Source organism: Epargyreus clarus, unplaced genomic scaffold, assembly GCF_041222505.1.
Source record: "Epargyreus clarus isolate Ecla_fem2 unplaced genomic scaffold, WU_Ecla_fem_2.2 ptg000036l, whole genome shotgun sequence".
Lineage (NCBI taxonomy): Eukaryota > Metazoa > Arthropoda > Insecta > Lepidoptera > Hesperiidae > Epargyreus > Epargyreus clarus.
Genome location: NW_027332241.1, coordinates 1268286 through 1288798, shown reverse-complemented (window position 1 = coordinate 1288798; position 20513 = coordinate 1268286). Strand labels below are relative to the sequence as shown.

The 20513-nt window shown below is 32.5% G+C and overlaps 2 protein-coding genes across 2 annotated transcripts; both read left to right on the top strand.

Annotated features, from left to right (window-relative positions):
* Window positions 1–1501: 1501 nt before the first annotated feature.
* LOC140756967 (uncharacterized) lies at window positions 1502–4892 on the top strand. The gene is made up of 3 exons (XM_073092513.1): window positions 1502–1570; window positions 2576–2642; window positions 3295–4892. Exon 3 carries the CDS (start codon window positions 3342–3344, stop codon window positions 4308–4310), a length of 969 nt encoding a protein of 322 aa, XP_072948614.1. The 5' UTR covers window positions 1502–1570; window positions 2576–2642; window positions 3295–3341; the 3' UTR covers window positions 4311–4892.
* A 6010-nt stretch (window positions 4893–10902) lies between these two features.
* On the top strand, window positions 10903–13740 carry LOC140756969 (uncharacterized). The gene is made up of 4 exons (XM_073092516.1): window positions 10903–11063; window positions 11857–12046; window positions 12176–12376; window positions 12962–13740. Exons 1-4 carry the CDS (start codon window positions 10993–10995, stop codon window positions 13418–13420), a joined length of 921 nt encoding a protein of 306 aa, XP_072948617.1. The 5' UTR covers window positions 10903–10992; the 3' UTR covers window positions 13421–13740.
* Window positions 13741–20513: the final 6773 nt, after the last annotated feature.

Genomic DNA, 20513 nt, shown 5'->3' with positions numbered 1-20513 from the left:
ATTTTATTGTTATAACTGTCAAGTACCCAATGGGCTTCAATAAATTGCCTAAAATTGATAATTTTTTAAACTGATAACTAAATAAGTGTATTCTACCATCTTTACCATCCTTTTCCAATTTATTTAAGTATAGAACCTGAATAAATATACATACCGATATACATAGTTATAAAAGATCGAACCAAGATGACCTTGGTTGCACATAGGTCATAGGTTACTATAATCTTTGAGTTGTACGACCGTTAATTTTGTCACCCCATTTTTTTTATATTTTTCAATACAAGCAACATTGGCATTCTCTATCAAATGTCAAAGTCTATGAAATGTTGACATTTCGATATCGACATCGAGAGAAAATTTTGATCAATTTCCAAGTATAGCGGTACTTTGGTGAAAAATAAAAATTATAATAGTTATTAGTAGTTATTTAATGTAAATAAATGGTGGAAATTATCGTTAAAAATGTCGTTAAGCTATGCTACTATCAAAATAGAGCCAGAGTTTAGTTGTGGTGAAGAAAATAACGAAAATACAAACGATGTATATGATAAGCAAGTATTGGATTTGTCGAAAAAAAATACGGCTGCCGATGAAAATGGTGAAAATTCGCCAGAAATAGAACCGGAATTCGTTAATATCAAAATGGAAGTCGACTATGATAACAGGTTTGTTTATTTATTAATTCTCATCTTATTTTTAAAAACATTTTTTATGTTATTGTTGTAAATGTAAACAAAATCGTATTAATGAAAAAAACTAGTAGTAAAATACAACCTTATCATTATGAGATTAAAAAATTTGATTTTTTTTTATCATAATACTTAATTTCGTCAATAGATATAAAAAAAATCGAGACACAAGAATTTTTTTTTAAGAAGAATGCTCAAAACCAGAAATTTTATTTATAATACTTTTTTTCTGTTCTGATATACTTATCTATTTCCAAATTTCCAAAATTGAACCGTAGACCAGTGTTGTTCACGCCAAACTGCTAGTCCGCTCTGAAGTTGTTGCGAGCAGGTGTAGTCATACAATTTGCTATGGCGACGCGATTCATTTCTATATTCAGAGCGGACTAGCAGTTTTATGTGGATTGTAACATATTTTGCTATGAATGTTTTTATTTCGATTTTTTTTTATAAAGTTAGAGTGTGAAAGATACTTGTAATCCTCTTAAAAGGTAGTGACGGCACTTGCATACATTTTATGTGTTGCAATATCTCATAGTTGCGCTCTCTAGGTCCTGAAGATTATTTTTGTAGCCTAGGTAGCATCACTTTTTACTCTGACTTGAATTATTATTTTAATAACCTAAATTATTTTCTAGTCTTTAGTTCAATTAGCAATAAAAGCCTGTTTTTTTTAACTATTACTCATACACAAACATATTTTCAATTTCAGTATAAAACAAGAGCCAAAGTCAGACGATGAGGATTGCAATCTGCCATCAAATCGGGAGAGTGTGCAAGCGGCAACACGGACAGAACCAATAGATTACACCAACAACGGCAGGCCATTTGAGGTTGCTATCAAGAAAGAGGAGATTGAAGTTACTGTACCCACACTTAATGTTAGTATATCTTATGATTTAAAGACTTTATTCCTCTTAAAAATTGAATTTACTTATAGAGAAAAATTTAATAAAAAATAATATGCCCAGCCATAGATTAGTAAAGATTACTCACTCCTAACAAGAAAATGTACCCAGTTTTGAGAATTGAAATAGTTGCGTAAAAAAGTTTGGCCACGTCTCTGTGCCCTAAAATATTTGAAATAATTATTTATTTATTATGTCAATTACGCAGTATTAGTTATTTATTCGTAAATTTACTCTAAAAATGTTTTTATTTGTCAAGAATTCAAAAAAAGAACTTTCTCATAAGCCGTTTGTGGCTTCATTCAATTTCAAGCCGGCGAAGTATATTTACTAATCTATGTGCGCAGCATAAAGTACAGTAGTTTATAAATAATAGTGTTGTTTAATACAAGTTGACCCAGCAAACTTTGTACTGCCTCAGAATTTATTTATGAAATATATTTCATATTTACTCACCTTTTAAACCTTCCCGGGACTTCCACAAATTATTCTAAACTAAAATTAGCCAAATCGGTCCAGCCGTTCTCGAGTTTTCAGCAATTCAATTTTTATATATTTTACATTATGTACCCTCAGTTGTTCGACTCCGGCGGCACCACCTTCACACCTATTTCTGACTAATAACAGCAGTGTTAAGCGCTGCTGTGTTCTGGTTTGAAGGGTGTGGTAAGGGAGACAGACTTTTCCGAGGCGTTCTAGCTTAGTCCTCAGAGGTAGCGGCGCATCTGTGGCCGACCTCAGGTAGGAATATATAATCCTATCTGGGGTTGATTACAGATATCCATGGGCGGCAGTAGCCACTTACCATCAGGTGGACTGCATGCTCGTCTGCTACTCTTGTATTGTAAATAATAATAATAAGGCAGTAATTATTAATAAATCACAGTTTAAGGCACATCATATATATTTAGTTATTTCTCGAATACTGCCTCTGTTCGAGACACATATTAAAATATATTATACTTATTTTTGTTACAGTATGTGGAGTGTAAATATTTAAATGCACCAGAACAACCTAATTCTTCACATGAGGATTATAATAATGGTATGTATAAATACATTTTTTTTTTCATATTTACATAAAGTATGTATCTATTATGAATTATGAGTTTGGTGGTGGGAATTTCGGTCTTTCTTATAATATAGGAGTAGCAAATGAGCATGCAGTCCACCTGATAGTAAGTCAATGCCGTATGATCATCTATAATCAAACCTTATTATAGGATTCTTAAATGAAGTCCACAGATGCATTGCTATCCCTGAAGACTATGTTGAAATGTCTCATAAGTGTCGTCCTTTCGTACTTGAAGTCCAAGGTTCGAATCCCAGGCACTCCTCACCAATTTTACGAGCACCATTAAAGCATATAAATAGAAAAGATAAATGAAATCTATATGAATTAATAATTTGTTAATTTGGTGTAAATAATTTCTCCAATTAATAAATAAAATTCGATGGAGATGGAGATGGATTCAGACTACACTAAGATTTGTACCTAAGAATCAAGATAAGTGATGCAAACAATTTGAAAATTTCCCCTTAAAATTATTTCAAAACAAGGGGGATCAAATATACCGTCAAAAATCTTTAACCCCTAAAACCCCCTGAATAACCGTTACTGTATTTTAGAGGCTGAATTTCCAACCATTAGCCTATCACCACATTCAGACCACTTATTAATAATCACAAATTTCCAGTTTCAGAGGATTCGCTGAACTTAAACACGACGATCGACGGCAAATACATGTGTCCTATTTGCCATAAGCGCTTCGCCTCAAAGTCTAATGTCCAACGACACCAGATTCTCCACAGTAAATCGCGACTTAAATGCCACATATGTTCTAGAACGTTTGTCAAAGCTGGACATTTGGAGAAACATGTCCTTTCGCACTCAAACGTTAAGCTCTACACTTGTCAGGACTGTGGGAAGGAGTTCAAGACTTCCTCTAACTTAGACCAACACAAAGTCACCCATTTGGCGATCAAACCCTTCAAATGTGATATTTGTTTAAAACAGTTTTCCGTTAAGGCTAACTTAGTAAAACATCAAGAGAAAAATCGATGTAAGAGACCCTCAGATCAACCTATAGTTTGTAATGTGTGTAACAAAGTGTTTAAAAGAGAATTCTTGTTGCGGAGTCATCTTCGACGACATACAACAGAAAAGCCCTATACTTGTGAAATGTGTGATATGAACTTCAAATACAAATCGACTTTAATACGTCATATACAACTACATAACGGTATTAAGCCGTATTCCTGCAAGATATGCAAGAAACGCTTCACACATGCAGGTCTCATAAAACCCCATATGCGGAAACATACGGGCGAGAAACCCTACCAATGCCCAATATGTTTGAAGATGTTTGCACATAAGCACAACATGGAGAGGCATACATTACGACACGCGAAAATAAAACATCTAGTCTGTGATATATGTCATAAGAAATTCCCAAAAGAAAGTCGTTTGGTCTATCACATGAGAATACATACAAACGATAAGCCGTTCTCATGTAAGATTTGCCCGAAGAAATTTACCCACAGGCAAAATGTTGTCCGGCATTACGGTAGGAAGCATCCCGGGGAGGTTTATGATTCCCCGGAGACAGATGCAAGTGTTGCCAGGGAGGCCTGGGAGAGTGCTGTGCTTCAACGGAATTTAAAAAAGGAGTTGGAAGCTGAGAATGGCAATGATGAATATGTTATACCTTGAATCCATAGATAAGTATAGAGATCTCACCGCCTTGTAATTGAAGGAAGCCATTAAAAGGCTGTCATGGTGTAATTTACGCGAAACAATGCCGACAAGCGCAGTTAAGTGGTGCAAAAACACGAAATCGAAGACAAAGTGCGGAGAAATATCGTTTCATTCGTAAATGATCTAAAAACTACATTTTTTTATACTTTTAAACACGAAAATAGATGACAGTGACAATTTCAACTGGTTACATTTTCTTGTTAGGAGTGAGTAATTTTTACTAATCTGTGTTTGAATCGAACTGAATGATATTGAAGTTACAATGATTGTAAAATGGTTTTAGAGAACCCTTTGTGGTTTGATTTCGGCTGCACCCAGTGTAGGGCGTATTTAACTACAATTTCTAATCTAGTTACTAACTACGATTAAAAGTAGTTAACTACATGTAGTTATGATTACATTGTAGTTCATCATCATCATCATCATCATCAACCCATTACTGTACCACTGCTGGGCACGGGTCTCCTCTCAGAATGAGAAGGATTAGGCCATAGTCCACCGCGCTGGACAAGTGCGTATTGGTAGACTTCACATACCTTTTAAGATTTTTTATAAATCTCTCAGGTATGCAGGTTTACTCACGATGTTTTAGCAAGCAACTTCACCGTTTAAGCAAGTCATAATTAATTTCTAATACGCACATAAATTTGAAAATCAGAGGTGCGTGCCTGGGATTTGAACCTCGGACCCCTCGATCGAGAGGCCGCGTTTCTTAACCACTAGGCTATCACTGCTGCTGCTTTAATCGTAACATAATTTAACTACAGTAATCAAACTACATGATGTAGTTATTCATTCGATTGCTGCCTTGTAGTAGTTATAACTATTGATTATTTGAATTCTATGGACTTATATCTTGCAATAAAATCAAAACGTGGAATAAGAGTACAGCCATCAGTGTTAAAACCCGAAGGTGTGGGTTCGATTCCCGCTTAGCGCAGCTCTATAGCTCTAACAGGCTCTAAACTAACTGCCTAGCAAACGACAAGTGGGTACATAAACGACTCGCGCTCGTATATGCGATTTTATAAGGCCCAAACTCATTTTAAATATGTAGTTGTGAAAAGTAATCATGTAATCGTGATTGCAACTACAGTTAGTAGTTAAAAATCAAAATGTTTAACTACTTTTTTCGATTACTTTTCGTAATATGTAGTTATAATTACTGATTACTATATGTAATCAGTAGTTTGAACTCATATTGCCCAACACTGGTGGCACCACCGTCACACCTGTTCCCACGCACAAATAGTATTTGTTTCATCGCGCCAAAGGAAGTATATCCTCTAAAATTGATAATGTTTGTATGTGAAATATTTACTTAGTAATTTGGACATCGGGTTTCGCACTCAAGAAACTATGGGGAAATTGGCCAAGTTCGAATCGAACTCGCACACTGATGGTTCCGTACTAAATTTCTATTTATATTATTTCTTGATTTGTTATAATGTTGGGAATATGTTGTACTCAAAAAAATGTTTGTACCATGTACCCAATACCCATGTTCCACAATAAATTATATTTGATTTGATTTGATTTTGTTGTCATAGTAGCCATAGAAGTATATGCATTTGTAAAAATTTGACTTTTAATAATAAAAGTGTTTACATAATGTAAATTAAATATTGCATTTAACTTGTAATGTAAATTATTATTATATAAAAAAATAATGTTAGTAAAAATTGTAAATTCTAATGTACTTGACGTTTTTAACACGCTTTTATTAGCTTGGGTTGTATGTATGTAACTATGTAACAGAGTAACGGAATCTTTGGACCCGATTTCTATCTACTTTGAACGTTCAGTTTAGTTCAACATTTTGAAGAATTATTTATCAAATACAACAAACAATACACGATTTTAACAATTTTGTACCATTGTCCTTATCAACACCCTCAGGATTAACGATTTTCGAGGCAAGATTGTTCGAGCGCCTTAGAGAAAGTTCATCGCAAAGTTACTAGATTGCAACAATTATTGCTTTTTAGTTTCAATAACTGATATAGCGTGTTTTTTTGTTTTGAAAATAATGATTTAATAAAAAAATAGCGTGTATTTGAATGCGTTACTGACCCACTGCTGGGCACGGGTCTCTAAGAATATGATATAGTGTTTTTGGAACAAAGCATTGAAGCATATCTTACACTAGGGACGATGATCTGAGATCGATTAATGGAAGAATCAATTTTTGGACCATAAAGTCGATTATTGTAATCAATCTCAAGTAATTGATCGATTAGGTGAATCGATATTTCATCCTAGAAAATCTAAAATCGATTTTTTGTGATGTACTATTATATTAGCAGCACTTAACACACGACGGCGTGTTCCGAGCGTTTAATATCGTACAACGTACTCACTCACTCACAGACTCAGCAGAGATTCTTTGTATTGCAGTCATTGATATAATAACTAAGGGGCCGCGTAAACGGTCAATTATATTGTGCGAATGGTGCAATATTATTCACCGTTTAGGGTTCATATTGGAAATTGCGCAATGATTGGCTGAAAATTTGAGCTAGTTTCATTTTTATTGCACCATATTTTTTATAGCATCGTGTAGGGTCAGTATTGCGCAATATTTTTACCATTTCCAATCAATACTATTCTCCGACTGAACACAAAAATATTGTGCAGTTCGTATTATTGTGCAATGTAATTGCTCGCCTGGATTTGTACAATGTTATAGTAGGTGCTAGGGGCTGCCTAAAGATACGTTACTAGCGGGCCAAACTTGAAACATACAAAAGCAACCAATTGGTGTTTGTCGACTTCAGTCGCTCTCGCGCGGCGTAGTAATTCACACGTATGTCACTGTACACGTTAAACGTTATTATATTAGTCTTCTAAGCCTCAAAATTCTTGCGCAATTGCTTCTTGTGCAATACTTTTAATATATCATTGATTGCGATCGGCATGATTTGTATGTACCTAATTTTATACTACGCAATTCAAAAAATATTTTTTCGAAATTTTTGTTCGAGATTGTTTATGTATTGTTTTTTTTATTTAAAGATGTAAATTACGTGTGTATTCTTGTAGAAACGGGTTTAGCAATTAACTAAATATTGTAAGTATTATAATTATTAGTCTGTTATTTCGTTTGCTTGTGTGCGTGTCTTTCGTGTGTATGTATCTAGAAAGGTTATGTGATATAGTCCATGCGAAACTGCTAGTCCGCTTTATTTGCTATATAGCTTGCGTAAATATTGTTTTCCAAGTTTTTTGTACATATTTCTCCCTGACACTTTACAGAAAGTGAGTGAGATGCAAATAAAAATGCAATTTTGGATCCATCTTCATACATTTAAGTTATACACATTTTCCTCTCAAGTCGAATGCCGTATTATAATATTTAAATGACAATTTAGAATGAACAGATGGACAAAATATTTTTTTGTATAGATATTTTCATAGAGCTTATATAATTTAACTGTATTTATTAATACTGTCACGCACACAAATAAACACGAATATATTTGTGTAAATACGTTCAAATTATTCCTTATAGTGATGTTATATGGCGACTTTCTATTATACGATACAAGATGGCGCCACACGTCTTCTGAAACACGCTATTGAAGTTTTTAAGATTGCGAATAGATTTTGATACAAAAAAACTGTTTATATGTATGTAATATAATTATTTAAAAGTCAAGTTAAGAAATAAAATATTTGAAAATATGCTATGTATAAGAATTTAGCTTAAATTTCATTTAATTGTATCTATATTTTTATAATTAGAGACGGAGCTTGCGGCCCATCTGTTAAAATTAAGCGCTGCTGTGTTCTGATTTGAAGGGTGTGCCGTGTGGTAAGGGAGACATACTTTTCCGAGGCGTTCCAGCTTAGTCTTCGGAGTCTTAGGAATCTAATCTTATTTCAGATTGATTACAGATGACAATATGCGACAGCGACTTACCGTCAGGTGGACTGCATTTTAATTTGCTAGTAATCTTTAAAAAATCTTCTTTATAACTGCGTGATACTCCACAGTATGCCAAATTGTGGGAAGACCCGTGCCCAGCAGTGGGATAAGTGCAGCCATATGTCGTAGAGTGTAGATTTGGTAGAAAGTCGTCAAGTCTTAAGCAATATTGTTATAAATATGTAATATGAGAACGTTGTGAGGAATATCTTATCGATATTAGCAATAAATGAAGCTATCAACTATAATAGTGTTTTATTTTATTACAAACTTTTGTTTAACTTGATTTGTTTGTTTGTATGTATGCGAGGGTACTGAATTTTAAATCAGTTAACTGCAAACGATTTAAAATTATGCATACAATTGCAATTGACATAGTCATTATGAATCCAATATGGAGGACGTCTCAAGATCATGAAGTTATAGGTAAATATGGAGGCCAGACTTAGAACAAAATCTTGAGGCAAATACCTACGTATCTCCATCCCGCTTTCTGTGGGCCGACCTCTCTTTCTAGTGTGGACTATAGTATTGCTATCTTCTTCTTTAAATCTCCTAGAAAATTCTTAGAATTAGTCACCACACTAGCCTAACCAGAAGTTAAACACTGTCAAATAATTTACCTTTAAATAAATACTTGAACTATGATTAGTTCAATTGAAAATCCCAAAATCGTAGGTCACGTATGCATATCTGGGTTGGCAATTCAACGAATTGGCTACTTGACACTTTTTGGGAAAGTGTTGTAATGAATTAGTATACGTATTATATATGCCTTTCATTGATCACTTTTTCTAAAAAAGGTCTATTTATTAATAAAAAACAAAGTTTCTTTACGGTGAACGGAACGTCGCGTTAAATCAGGCGGTCAAGTGTCATTTTGTGGCGGAACGTCATTACACTGTAAACAAACAACGCTTAGAAGAAAATTGAGAGTTATTTAGCTATTATAACTAAAATTTAAATAAATGACAAGTTATAAGACGTGTGCAGTGACGATGTGTACAAGTACGATCGTAACAAATTTGCTTATACAAGTTCCTAAACCCAAATCTCATAAACGTTAAAGAACTTGCAGATTCTTATATGTTTCAATCCTCTGTTTGCAAGCAATGACATTTTATACTATCTATGTCAGAGAAGTATTATTGAAAAAAAGGAATAAATTTAGTAACTCTCGAGTGATTCGTCAATTCCAAATCTTTGGAACGGGACGTAATCAAAACAAAACAGCAAGTGGAAGTATTCATATATTTAATATTTTATATAGATGTCTATGATAAGAATAGAATTATAAGTCGTCTATGAGAATTCTATTTTAAGGGCCCATTCTGTAATTAATAGGACACAATGAAAATATTTCATGACTGTGTTATTATTGATGGTGCATGTGCACTGATTAAGTTACAGGACTGTATAATTAAAAATACATGATTTGCTAATATTAGTATTTTATTAACCGATTTCTTTGTTTATTTGGTTTATATGGTTCTATTAGTGAGTACGCACAGTAGAACTTTTGTATATATTTATCATATGTTACAGTTACAATAATTACTACAGATCACCTAAGCTAAATATTTGTGCTGCTTGCGTGTCTGCTTTTCTTCATTACTAAAATTATTTTCCGTAACAAATGGATATATATTTTTATCACTGTCATTTTCAGAATTAAATTGCAATGCAATAATAGGAACTGTATAGTCACTTTTCTTCCTTCATCTTGTTGGTTAGGTTACGCAAGTAAAGAAGTACTATTTCCCGTGTACTTTACTTTATGTATTTCAGACTGGTGCCCACTTTCGAAACTTTTGGCTCCTTACTTCTTCTAGGCAGGACAGTCATCACATTTTCATTTTCATTGATGTACCTTGTGTTCAGGACAACTTTTACTTTTCATGAAACACAAACTTGCCTTCCTCTTAAACTGCACATACTCTATAACGTCGTCACTATACGATTGTCGGGAAGATCTGTAAATATAAATATAACCAATTAATAACCTTAAAACAGTTCACATAAGAATATAAGTATATTTAAAAAAATCTTAATAATTACTTGAAGACAACCTTTCTTCTGTCTGAAGTCAGTTAAGAAATGTTTTAATTGTCCGATATGATTAAATGTAAATGTAAAGAATGTTTTACTTACGTTGTTTATTTGATATTTCCATAGGTAATCTCACGGAAGTTTTTGTATCCATTTTGATTTATTGCACTGCATATATGGATCTTCTTTAAGCAGGTTCACGCTATCAGCTTTAATATAGTAGGCTTCATTTCGGTTCACAACATAAATTCAACCAAATCTAACAGCAAACGAATTAATTATTATTTGTCTTGTTTGGTTTCGATGTAGTGACGTCACATGACATTTGAGGCAGCACTGTCGCCGTTTTGGGATTTAAAATCCACAGATAAAAAATCGAAAATATCTTTTTAAAAATTAAAATACTTGGAACGTATTAAAAAATAAACGAAATATTGCATAATTTATGTTTACTTATAAGCTATCATATCCAGCATATTTCATATTTTATTGCTATAACTGTCAAGTACCCAATTATAATCCCATTTCTTAAGGATTCGGTAATGTGGCAACATTGGCCCTATGTGCCAAAATAAATAGTGCAATATGGCGGTTGTTTACTTTTCGGTTCATAGCTTGGTTTGAGATTTTTCGCGTTAAACATTGTTATAGTTAATAAAAATGGTGCAAAGTTGTGTTGTGAGTGGTTACGATAGTACGTGGTGTCCAAATGGTGATATAAAATTTCACGCGTAAGTGTTTAAACCCTGATTTCTGACATCGAATCATTGTAAACATATTTCTTTGTATTTTCACATAATTTCCTCCTAAATCGATTAACCAGTGTTTTCAAAATAATTGTAAAAGATAACTATGTCAAGATCAAATACATTTACATTGAATTTCATTGATTTTTTGGAAGTTAATTTATTTTGTTTACATGACGAAGTATTGCAGTAGTGTGACCATAATGAGGATATATCTGGGACTTTCCGTAGACCGTAGGACCTTAACAGTTTTAACTAATTATCTAGGTTACTTAGTTATTGCATACACTCTTCTCCATTCTTAAGGCAGACTATTTTTTTAGATAATATTGAATTTATTATATAATAAGGAGCTCGTGGCTAAGTAATACCAGCCACACGGGTCGATCCATCAGGTTAAGCTACGCTTGCCGATGTTCGTCCGTGGATGGGTGACCATGACCATCTTTACATACCGAGAATCCTCCGGGCCTCGGCAAGCACGTTAAGCCGTTGGTCTCGGGCTCCCGGCTGTAAATCGTGGATCTTTGCCAGTCATTATGGGTCGTTAGAAGCCCAAAAGTCTAACAACCAGTCTTATCAAGGGGCATCATATTATCCAGTTACTGGGTTGTGGAGATCAGATAGGCATTCGCTCCATGCAATTCAGCTGCATCCGTTTAGACTGGATTGATATATTATTATAACTATTTATATTACTTTTTATTAAATTTTTATTTATAACTATTCTGATATGTTAATAAGTTAACATTAAAACCATAAATATGTTATTTTTTAGATTTCCTCAAAATGATACTCGAAGAAAATTGTGGCTATCCATTGTACCATTGAAAATGAAGTTCTATAAAAGCGCAAGGATTTGCAATTTGCATTTTCAAGAAACAGATTATGATTTAAAAACAAGACGATTAAAATCAACAGCAGTTCCTACTATATTATTAAATCAACAAATAATATCACCAGTCAAGGTAAAAATGTCACTTAATTTAATTACCTATATTACATATACATAAGTATTTATAAATAATGGTAGTTCAAATATAATTATGACAAAAGGCAACATTTTGTAAAATACATAATCATATTATAATTTTCAGACATCAAGTACATTACATGAAGAGTCTATGGTGCCAACAGCTGCTTTGGCTGTACCAAGCACTAGTTCTACTATTTATAAAAGTAATTCTCCACATAAGGAAATGGGAGTTAAAAGTGCTGGCTGCAATGTTGAAGACCATTTCAGTAAAATACAGTGTCGGGAAGTTCTTGGAAATATAAGCAATCTTAACAAGTTAACTGTAAGTTCTCTTTCCTTTACTTAATATTAAATACATACCATTTATATGTATTACATAATATATTATTATGAATCGTTTTAAATACTACATATACCTAAACTCGTTAATGCCGACTGCGATGTGGTAACCGTCACTATAACAATAAGCATGAAGCTCCTTTTTTGACGGTTAATTCTGCCTACTCATGAAGTCGTTTCTTCATGTTTACTGTATCATTTGTTTTTGCTAATGGATAGGCCCCTATGTGTTTGGCGCGTCAGTCCTCCTTACTCATGAAGGGTTGCTCTTTTAAATAAATATACGAGTATTACAAAGTTGAAGAGCAAATATTTTTTATTTTATTTGAAAATTTATAATAATTTTCTAATCCGACATTATTTGTCGGAGAAGTTTTTTTGCCAACTGAATTCTTTAGGGAGATAGAACATGCTGTGACTTTTAGGAGTGGAGCAATACCGCATTGCACCGCTACTATAGCCCTATAACCGCGCGGCACAACTATTATTTATTAAATATTTAAATAAAACAATCAACTGGATTATAAACATATAGTGCTGATTTCACAAAGTTTTCTTGTTTTCTTAGGTCAGCAGCAGTGAAGACCACGTTCCTGCGATGATTTGTAGGGGCGTACAAGCGAAAATAAAATCTAATAAAGAAAAAATACTTCAGAGAAAAACTAAAATTCTGAAGCAGAAAGTGACGCGTCAAACTCAAAAAATTCAGGATATGTCTTCCTTAATAGCAACTATTAAAAAGTATACGCGTCAGTCAGAAATTGAAAATATTATCCAAGGGCGATTTGCTGATATCTGTAAGGAGTTCAAAAAGCCACAGAGAAATCCACATGGTATTCGTTATAGTGAAGAAGTGAAAGCCTTCGCTTACGAATTTTTAAGAAAACATACATCTTTGCCTCATGTAGAAACGATACGAAGATCTTTGTCTCGATTCAACTGTAATGTTGGTTTCTTATCTGAAGTACTCGAATATTTAAAAGAACAAGTAAAATTGCCTGAAAAAATACATCAATCAACGAGCTAAATTGATGGGCCAACTTGGAGAAAATAACATAGAAAACAAATTAATCAATGTCGTATCACAATATTTTACTCCTCTGTTGCAGGAAATGTTTAACCATCCGATCACGGACTCCATTCAATGTAATGATTTGCATGAAACTAAGATAGTTAAACAATTAGCTCATTCGTTTTTTTTAATGCGTATACGTGCTCACTTAAAGAGCCACAAAGAAAATATTTTCCGAGATTTACGTGGTAAGAGACAGAAACTACACAGAACAATCATATTTAGTCATTTATAATAAATAAAAAAATATATAATATATGATTTTAATTTGGAAAGTGTTTTTGTTTTTTTTTTATATATTGCCGTTCCTATTATATTCCCGTATAATATATATACGTAATATTAAAAATAGCACACGAGTTAAAAAACACCTTAACACCCTCCTTACCACTCCTGCTCCTTAACACTGACTAACCCAGAAATTTGTAAAAAAAATAGCTGTTTATTATGTTACATTATTCAACAAAATTAACGAAACATCTGATTTCTTTTTCGCAATTTCTGGGTTGGTCTCTTAGTACCAGTTGTTGTAAAATGATGTGTACAATGATGTCTATTTCTCGCGCCCGCACAGATCTCAGTCATTCATTTCGTATTGCCGCGGTAACTAAACCTATGTCCTGGTCATGATCTATTTCCGCGAAAAATTCTGTCCATGTCGACCCAGCACTTTCTGCGTGATTAGACTAATGACAAACAGCCAAATTTACAAACCCAGAAACATCTAAACTTTCACACTTTAACAAACAGCTTCTTTCATAATTTACTATACGCATGCATAATTATCATGATCTATATTATAATCTTTAGGGGCTCGGTCTTAGTAATAATGAGATGTAGATAATTATATAAATATTATTGTAAACCTATAAATGGACAGCAACAATTATAGCTATGTCCTGGAAAAAATAAATAAAGGTTACCCTACTTAGACAGAGAGGGTCTGCCCACAGAGAGCGAGATGGTGATACATAGGTTTTGCTTCAAGTAGGTATTCGAAGTGTGTTCTCCATATTTACCTATAACTTCATGCTCAAGATGGCCGACCAATTATTTTTCATGCACCCTCATATGGCATAAAAAAATAAGTACGGTCGAATTAAGAAACCCCCTCCTTTTTTGTAGTTGTTAAAAATATCAAAAAAAAGGTTACTAAAAACCATAGATTAGTAAAGATTACTCATTCCTAACTAGAAAATGTACCCAGTTTTGAGAATTGAAATAGTTGCGTAAAAAAGTTTTGCCACGTCTCCGTGCTAAAATATACCTAAAATATTTGAAATAATTATTTATTTATTATGTAAATTCATGTTAATTACGCAGTATTAGTTATTTATTCGTAAATTTCCTCTAAAATGTTTTTATTTGTCAAGAATTCAAAAAAAGAACTTACGATAATAAGCCATTTGTGCCTTCATTCAATTTCAAGGCGGCGAAGTATCTACTAATCTATGCTAAAAACCTAGTTTTTAAAAACTGAACCGTTATAAAAATGATTTTTTTACCACTACCCACCCTTTCTTAACGAATATGACTACTTTATTGCGTCCGCAAAATAAAAATCAATAACGTTTTACTGCTGTTACAAGACAGAATAGGCGTGACAGTGGTGCCTTGGGAGTCAAACCCGTAATCATAAATAAATAAAAACCCTAATTTAATTATTTACACTTTATTGCACATAATTAAAATAAATACAGTACAAAAACAAACATATTTTATATTTTATTGGGTATAAAGTACTTCAAATATTTTATTAAAACCCAAAAACTAAGACTATTTATATTTCAAAAATGCAAAAGAGCTTGTTTATAAAACATCAAACATTTTTTAGTACTTTGTGTAATGCACAATTGTGACGTCACTCGGGATAAAATGATTCGATTTTAAATCAAATTTTATGTGCGTTATTCCGAAAATCGCTAAAAAATCAACGGGTTGTTCTCCGGGATTGCCGGCAGAAGTGAAAACTTGAATATTAACGTACATTTTTGATATTCTTGAATTTTGCACGAATTGCTTTAATTATCAGTATAAAAGTACTATAATTTATGTAGTAAAATACAATATTCATTTATTGCGCTTTCATACACACATGACAATCTTACGAATTTTCGATCAGGCCACGTGTCCTGACGCGAGTTTAACATTTTTTACTCGACACAAGAAGTGCACAACGCCTCTGAAGAAGTTTCACTTCAACAATCTCATGTAATGAATTGTCTCTTAATTATTTTTGTACGAGTAATTATATTTTATTTTTATTGTTAATGAAATACAACATTTATTTTTAAATCAATGTGACGTCACAATGCTTACGACCTTCTTTAATTGTCACTTATCACATTTTGTCCTGTCACACTTATCAACTTTTTTATATTTTCTGACGTATTTATAAACAAGCCCTTATAATGTCAATTAACAATATTTGTTCTCATCTACATAATATTCGTTTATGTATATGTATAGTGGCAGTTTGTTATATAGGCATTATTTACCTACATACTTATATATAGAAGACAAAATACAACATATAAAAGAAAATTCACACTTTTCTTTCACATAGTAACGTCGAATCTAATACAAAATTCACCAAAGAATGATAAAAATCCAAAAAATACCAGACAGATTTTGAAATCTCATTCTATAATGTACACTTTTATTGTTTCCAAAAATAATATAATTTTCAAACGCAAATAATAACTTATTTTCTATCTATTTTCAATTAAGCGCCGAAATGCTCGCAGGTGTCATGGCGTCTGTTGGTGACGTCACACCGCGACAGTAGCGAGGCATGACGTCATTCGCTCCGATTAGCGTTTCAGACAACATGCCCGACTGCAGTATTTTATACTTTTATTTAATTAAAAATATAATTAAAAGTAAAAATAAAAAGTATCAAGCCTGAATGTCTACGAAAAATATTGAAAACGTCTTATTATGACAAAAAATGCATCATTTCTTTATAATACGTCAAAATTAGTTTTATAATATATAGTCTGACAAACTTTTCTTTTCGTGCGGCAGGGGCGCCACTGGTCATCACAATGTTACTAGGTAAAAACTACCTAAGAAGTGGAAACATTTAGGATTATTTCTATCAAACTTAACACAACAAATCTCTTTTCATTATGTTAAAAATTATTTGTTTTATTGATTATTTATTTTATTTCGTTTATAGGGTCGTCATTTTATTAAATTATCATAAAAAACTTTTTGCTTAGGAAATTTTAAAAAATACATTTTGCAATTGTCAAGAAGTGACCATAGACAATAGAACAGCTGTTTCCGAATACCCCCCCCCCCCCCCCCCCACATACATAGTAAATTTTGTCAAACCATAAATAATATACGGATAGGATAAAAATATATCTTATTACTAAAACAAAGTATATTACAAAATATATTAAGATTATATCTAAAACGGTTTTACAATATTTTCACAACAATGGAATTGTACAATGGACCAAAAATTATGGTTTTCTAGACATTAAATCAGTACTAAAACTAGAAATATGTAAAAATCTAATTTTTAGTTTTATTGTCCAACTAAGTATGTACTAAAAATTAGTACATTTAGAGAATTTTTTAGAAGAATAATCAGTAAAAAAAACTTTATATTGTGTAATATTACTTGAGAATTTCACAATCAATACACATCACATTTAATTATCATAGTTTGAATGTTAAGAAAAGTAAAAACAAAATATCATTACGCTCGAATTTCGATTACAAAAGTTAAATTTAAAAATAAATACGCATAGTCCGCGTAAAACTGCTAGTCCGCTCTGAATATAGAAATGGATCGCGTCGCCATAGCAAATTGTATGACAACACCTGGTCGGAACAACTTCAGAGCGGACTGACAATTTGGCGCGGACTATACCTACTTAATATAATTTGAAACAAAAGTAAACATTTTATTTATAATTTACATTATTAGAACTTTATCTAAAAAAAAATCACATTTTTTTATCTTAAATTTAATTTGGAACACGATATATTCAATCTAATTAGATAATGCTTTCCAAACGCTAGAATTTTTCCCGTTGTGAGTGTCATGGACACACACAAAGACACAAACACCCAGACCCAGAATAGAAATCTAAATTCCTCATTTAGATATCTGTCCGGCCGGGAATCGAACCCGGGACCCTCTGCGCGTCAGACCGGTATGGTGAACGCTCCGCTACGCGGGTCATCGTCGAGGGCAAAGGTTGCATTTTGTATAAAACAACTTTTTGGAAAAAATATTTAAACATCCAAACACCGAAAAAATTCTTTTTGGACTAAACTCTTACTTATTCAAACATGTTATACAATTTATTATAATTTTAACACAATAAATAATATAATATAAAGATTCATTTTCCATATTAAAAATTAAATTTTTACATACTTATTTGTAGTTAAAAGTTAAAAAAAATTGATCATCATGTTCTAAGAACAAAAAACTATTTACAAACATAGAGAGAGACATTTTTATTTATTCGATTGTATTTTTATATATTTATTATTAAATTAATTTGTTATTTTAGTCGAATTTGCAAACGAGCAATGATCATTTTATAATATAGGAGTAGCAGACGAGCATGCAGTCCACCTGATGGTAAGTGCCTACTGCCGCCCATGAACATCTGTGATCAACCCCAGATAAGATTAGTCTAACCTGAGGTCGACCACAGAACCTTTGCTACTTCTAAGGGCTAAATTAGAACGCCTTGTGTCACTCTTCACCACATTTCAAACCAGAACACAGCAACGCTACGCTGCTGTTATGAGGTAGAAATCGGTGTGACAGTGGTGCCTTCGGTATCGAACCACAATTTCCTTTACACTGTGCAAGTTTTTAATTAATTTATATTCAAACCGAAACATCTTTTTAAGAATAACCAATGTCTACTAGACATCAAAGATATCTCACCAAGACGTAATCATGCCTGGACAGTACCTTCCTCCGTTAGTCTTAGGTAAGAGTTTGTATACAGGGTGAATTTTTCAAATAGGCCTTCAGGGCCAAATCCGAAACTATAAGGATTAGCGAAATATGCTGAAAGGAGTTAGGAGGCCGATTTTGATAAAAACTAAAACTGCGTCATTAGTTTTTTTAAATATCTTGTTCCCTAGCGGGAATCGAACGAGTTAATTTTGAAAAAAAATACATCCAGTTAGTTTCGGATTTCGCCCTGAAGGCCTATTTGAAAAATTCACCCCGTATATGCAAGATGTTTAAAAAACTTCGATAGCGTGATCCAGAATACATGCAACGCCATCTATCGTCAAACAGAAAAGTCACAAAGCTAGAGCATAAAACTCGTTAAAATTCTTATATTCTACGACGTTAGAATATATAGCGTAATGTGATATAGAAGGTAACGCTATCTATCGCGCAAATTTGAAAACTTGCTTAGTTTCAAACTTTTATTAAAAACCCATAGATTAGTAAAGATACTTCGCCGCCTTGAAATTGAATGAAGCCACAAACAGCTTATTAGTAAGTTCTTTTTTTGAATTCTTGACAAATAAAAACATTTTTAGAGAAAATTTACGAATAAATAACTAATACTGCGTAATTTACATAATAAATAAATAATTATTTCAAATATTTTAGGGACATTTTAGCACGGAGACGTGGCAAAACTTTTTCACGCAACTATTTCAATTCTCAAAACTGGGTACATTTTCTTGTTAGGAGTGACTAATCTTTACTTATCTATGTAAAAACCTTAAAATTTCCGATAGCGTGATTGAGAATACCTGTAACGCTATCTACCGAAAAGTTGCCAAAGTACAGGCCTAAAAGCCTTATTAAATTCCTAATAATATCTGTATAATATAATTTATATATTATAATTATAAGCTACACATAAGACATCGATTTTGGTGTTCTTAAAACATTTATTTGTCACAATAATTAATTGGTGGGCGTTCAAACGATTAACTTAGTAAGCAGACTTAATAAGCAGAATTGGAATTGGATGACTTATTAAGCAGAGCGTTGTAAAACATTCAAGTATGCTTGAAATATAAGCAAAATTTGTTCATTGGTTATGGTAAATTAGTTTTTCGCTTTAAAATATAAAAATAATACTTTATTTAGTGCTTATTTATTTATTTATTGCACCTCTATAAAAATAAAAAGATACAATAGGGCAAACTTAATGCCTGATGGCATTCTCTGCCAGTCAACCCTGGGTGGAAGGAGAGAATGAGGGAGTGCTTCAAATTAATTATGAAATAAAGTAGTATTCATTATTACTATTTTTGTCTTCTTCAGTTAAATCGCATTAAATAATATTGTATGGTGTATGAAATAACATATTGGCAACGGGAGATCTCTCAGTGTGCTAGGTGATCCTGTCCGGACAGCGACCGTGCTCCGACACTCTCAGTTCGGAGCTTGTATATATGCAAGATGTTGAGAAAACTTCGATAGCGTGATTCAGAGTACTCATGGGCCATTTCTTGACGAGTAGAGGACCACAACATCATTAAATTATTCTATATAAGACTTCAATTAACTTCTGTCTGTTATGTCACAATTAGAAAAAGAAACCAAATACCAAGTACCAATAACCAAATTATATATTTTATAATACTTTCTGCAAAGAAATACTCAATAACATTTTAACCCACAATAAAACTAGTCGGAATAAAAATAAATTTAAAATCTGCTTATTAAAATTTAGTGTTTCAAAAATGCACTTATAAATAAGCAGTTTATATTCTGCTTATTATTGTATTAGTACGACAATAATCCACATAGAACATCTGCTTATATAATTCGCTTCGAAATTCTGCTTATTTTAGCTTATCGTTTGAACTCTATTTTCCCACCTCTAGTCACAATTTTACAACTATATCATCTAATACATACATATAAAACAATTACTACAAATATATTTATATTATAATAATTTGTATGTCTGTATATAATATTAATTGTGGAGCGCTTGTTAAGACGCGCTGTAGTCAATGTCAGAACATGGTCATACCTTACACGACCTATGGACATGGTCATTCCTTAAATAAGTGACCAACGAACGCG

Bases quoted from the DNA above. Each gene is read 5' to 3' on its own strand.
- LOC140756967 (XM_073092513.1), top strand. From the start codon at position 3,342: ATGTGTCCTATTTGCCATAAGCGCTTCGCCTCAAAGTCTAATGTCCAA.
- LOC140756969 (XM_073092516.1), top strand. From the start codon at position 10,993: ATGGTGCAAAGTTGTGTTGTGAGTGGTTACGATAGTACGTGGTGTCCA. The intron at 11,064-11,856 runs GTAAGTGTTTAA...GTTATTTTTTAG, and splicing joins GGTGATATAAAATTTCACGC to ATTTCCTCAAAATGATACTC. The intron at 12,377-12,961 runs GTAAGTTCTCTT...TTGTTTTCTTAG, and splicing joins GCAATCTTAACAAGTTAACT to GTCAGCAGCAGTGAAGACCA.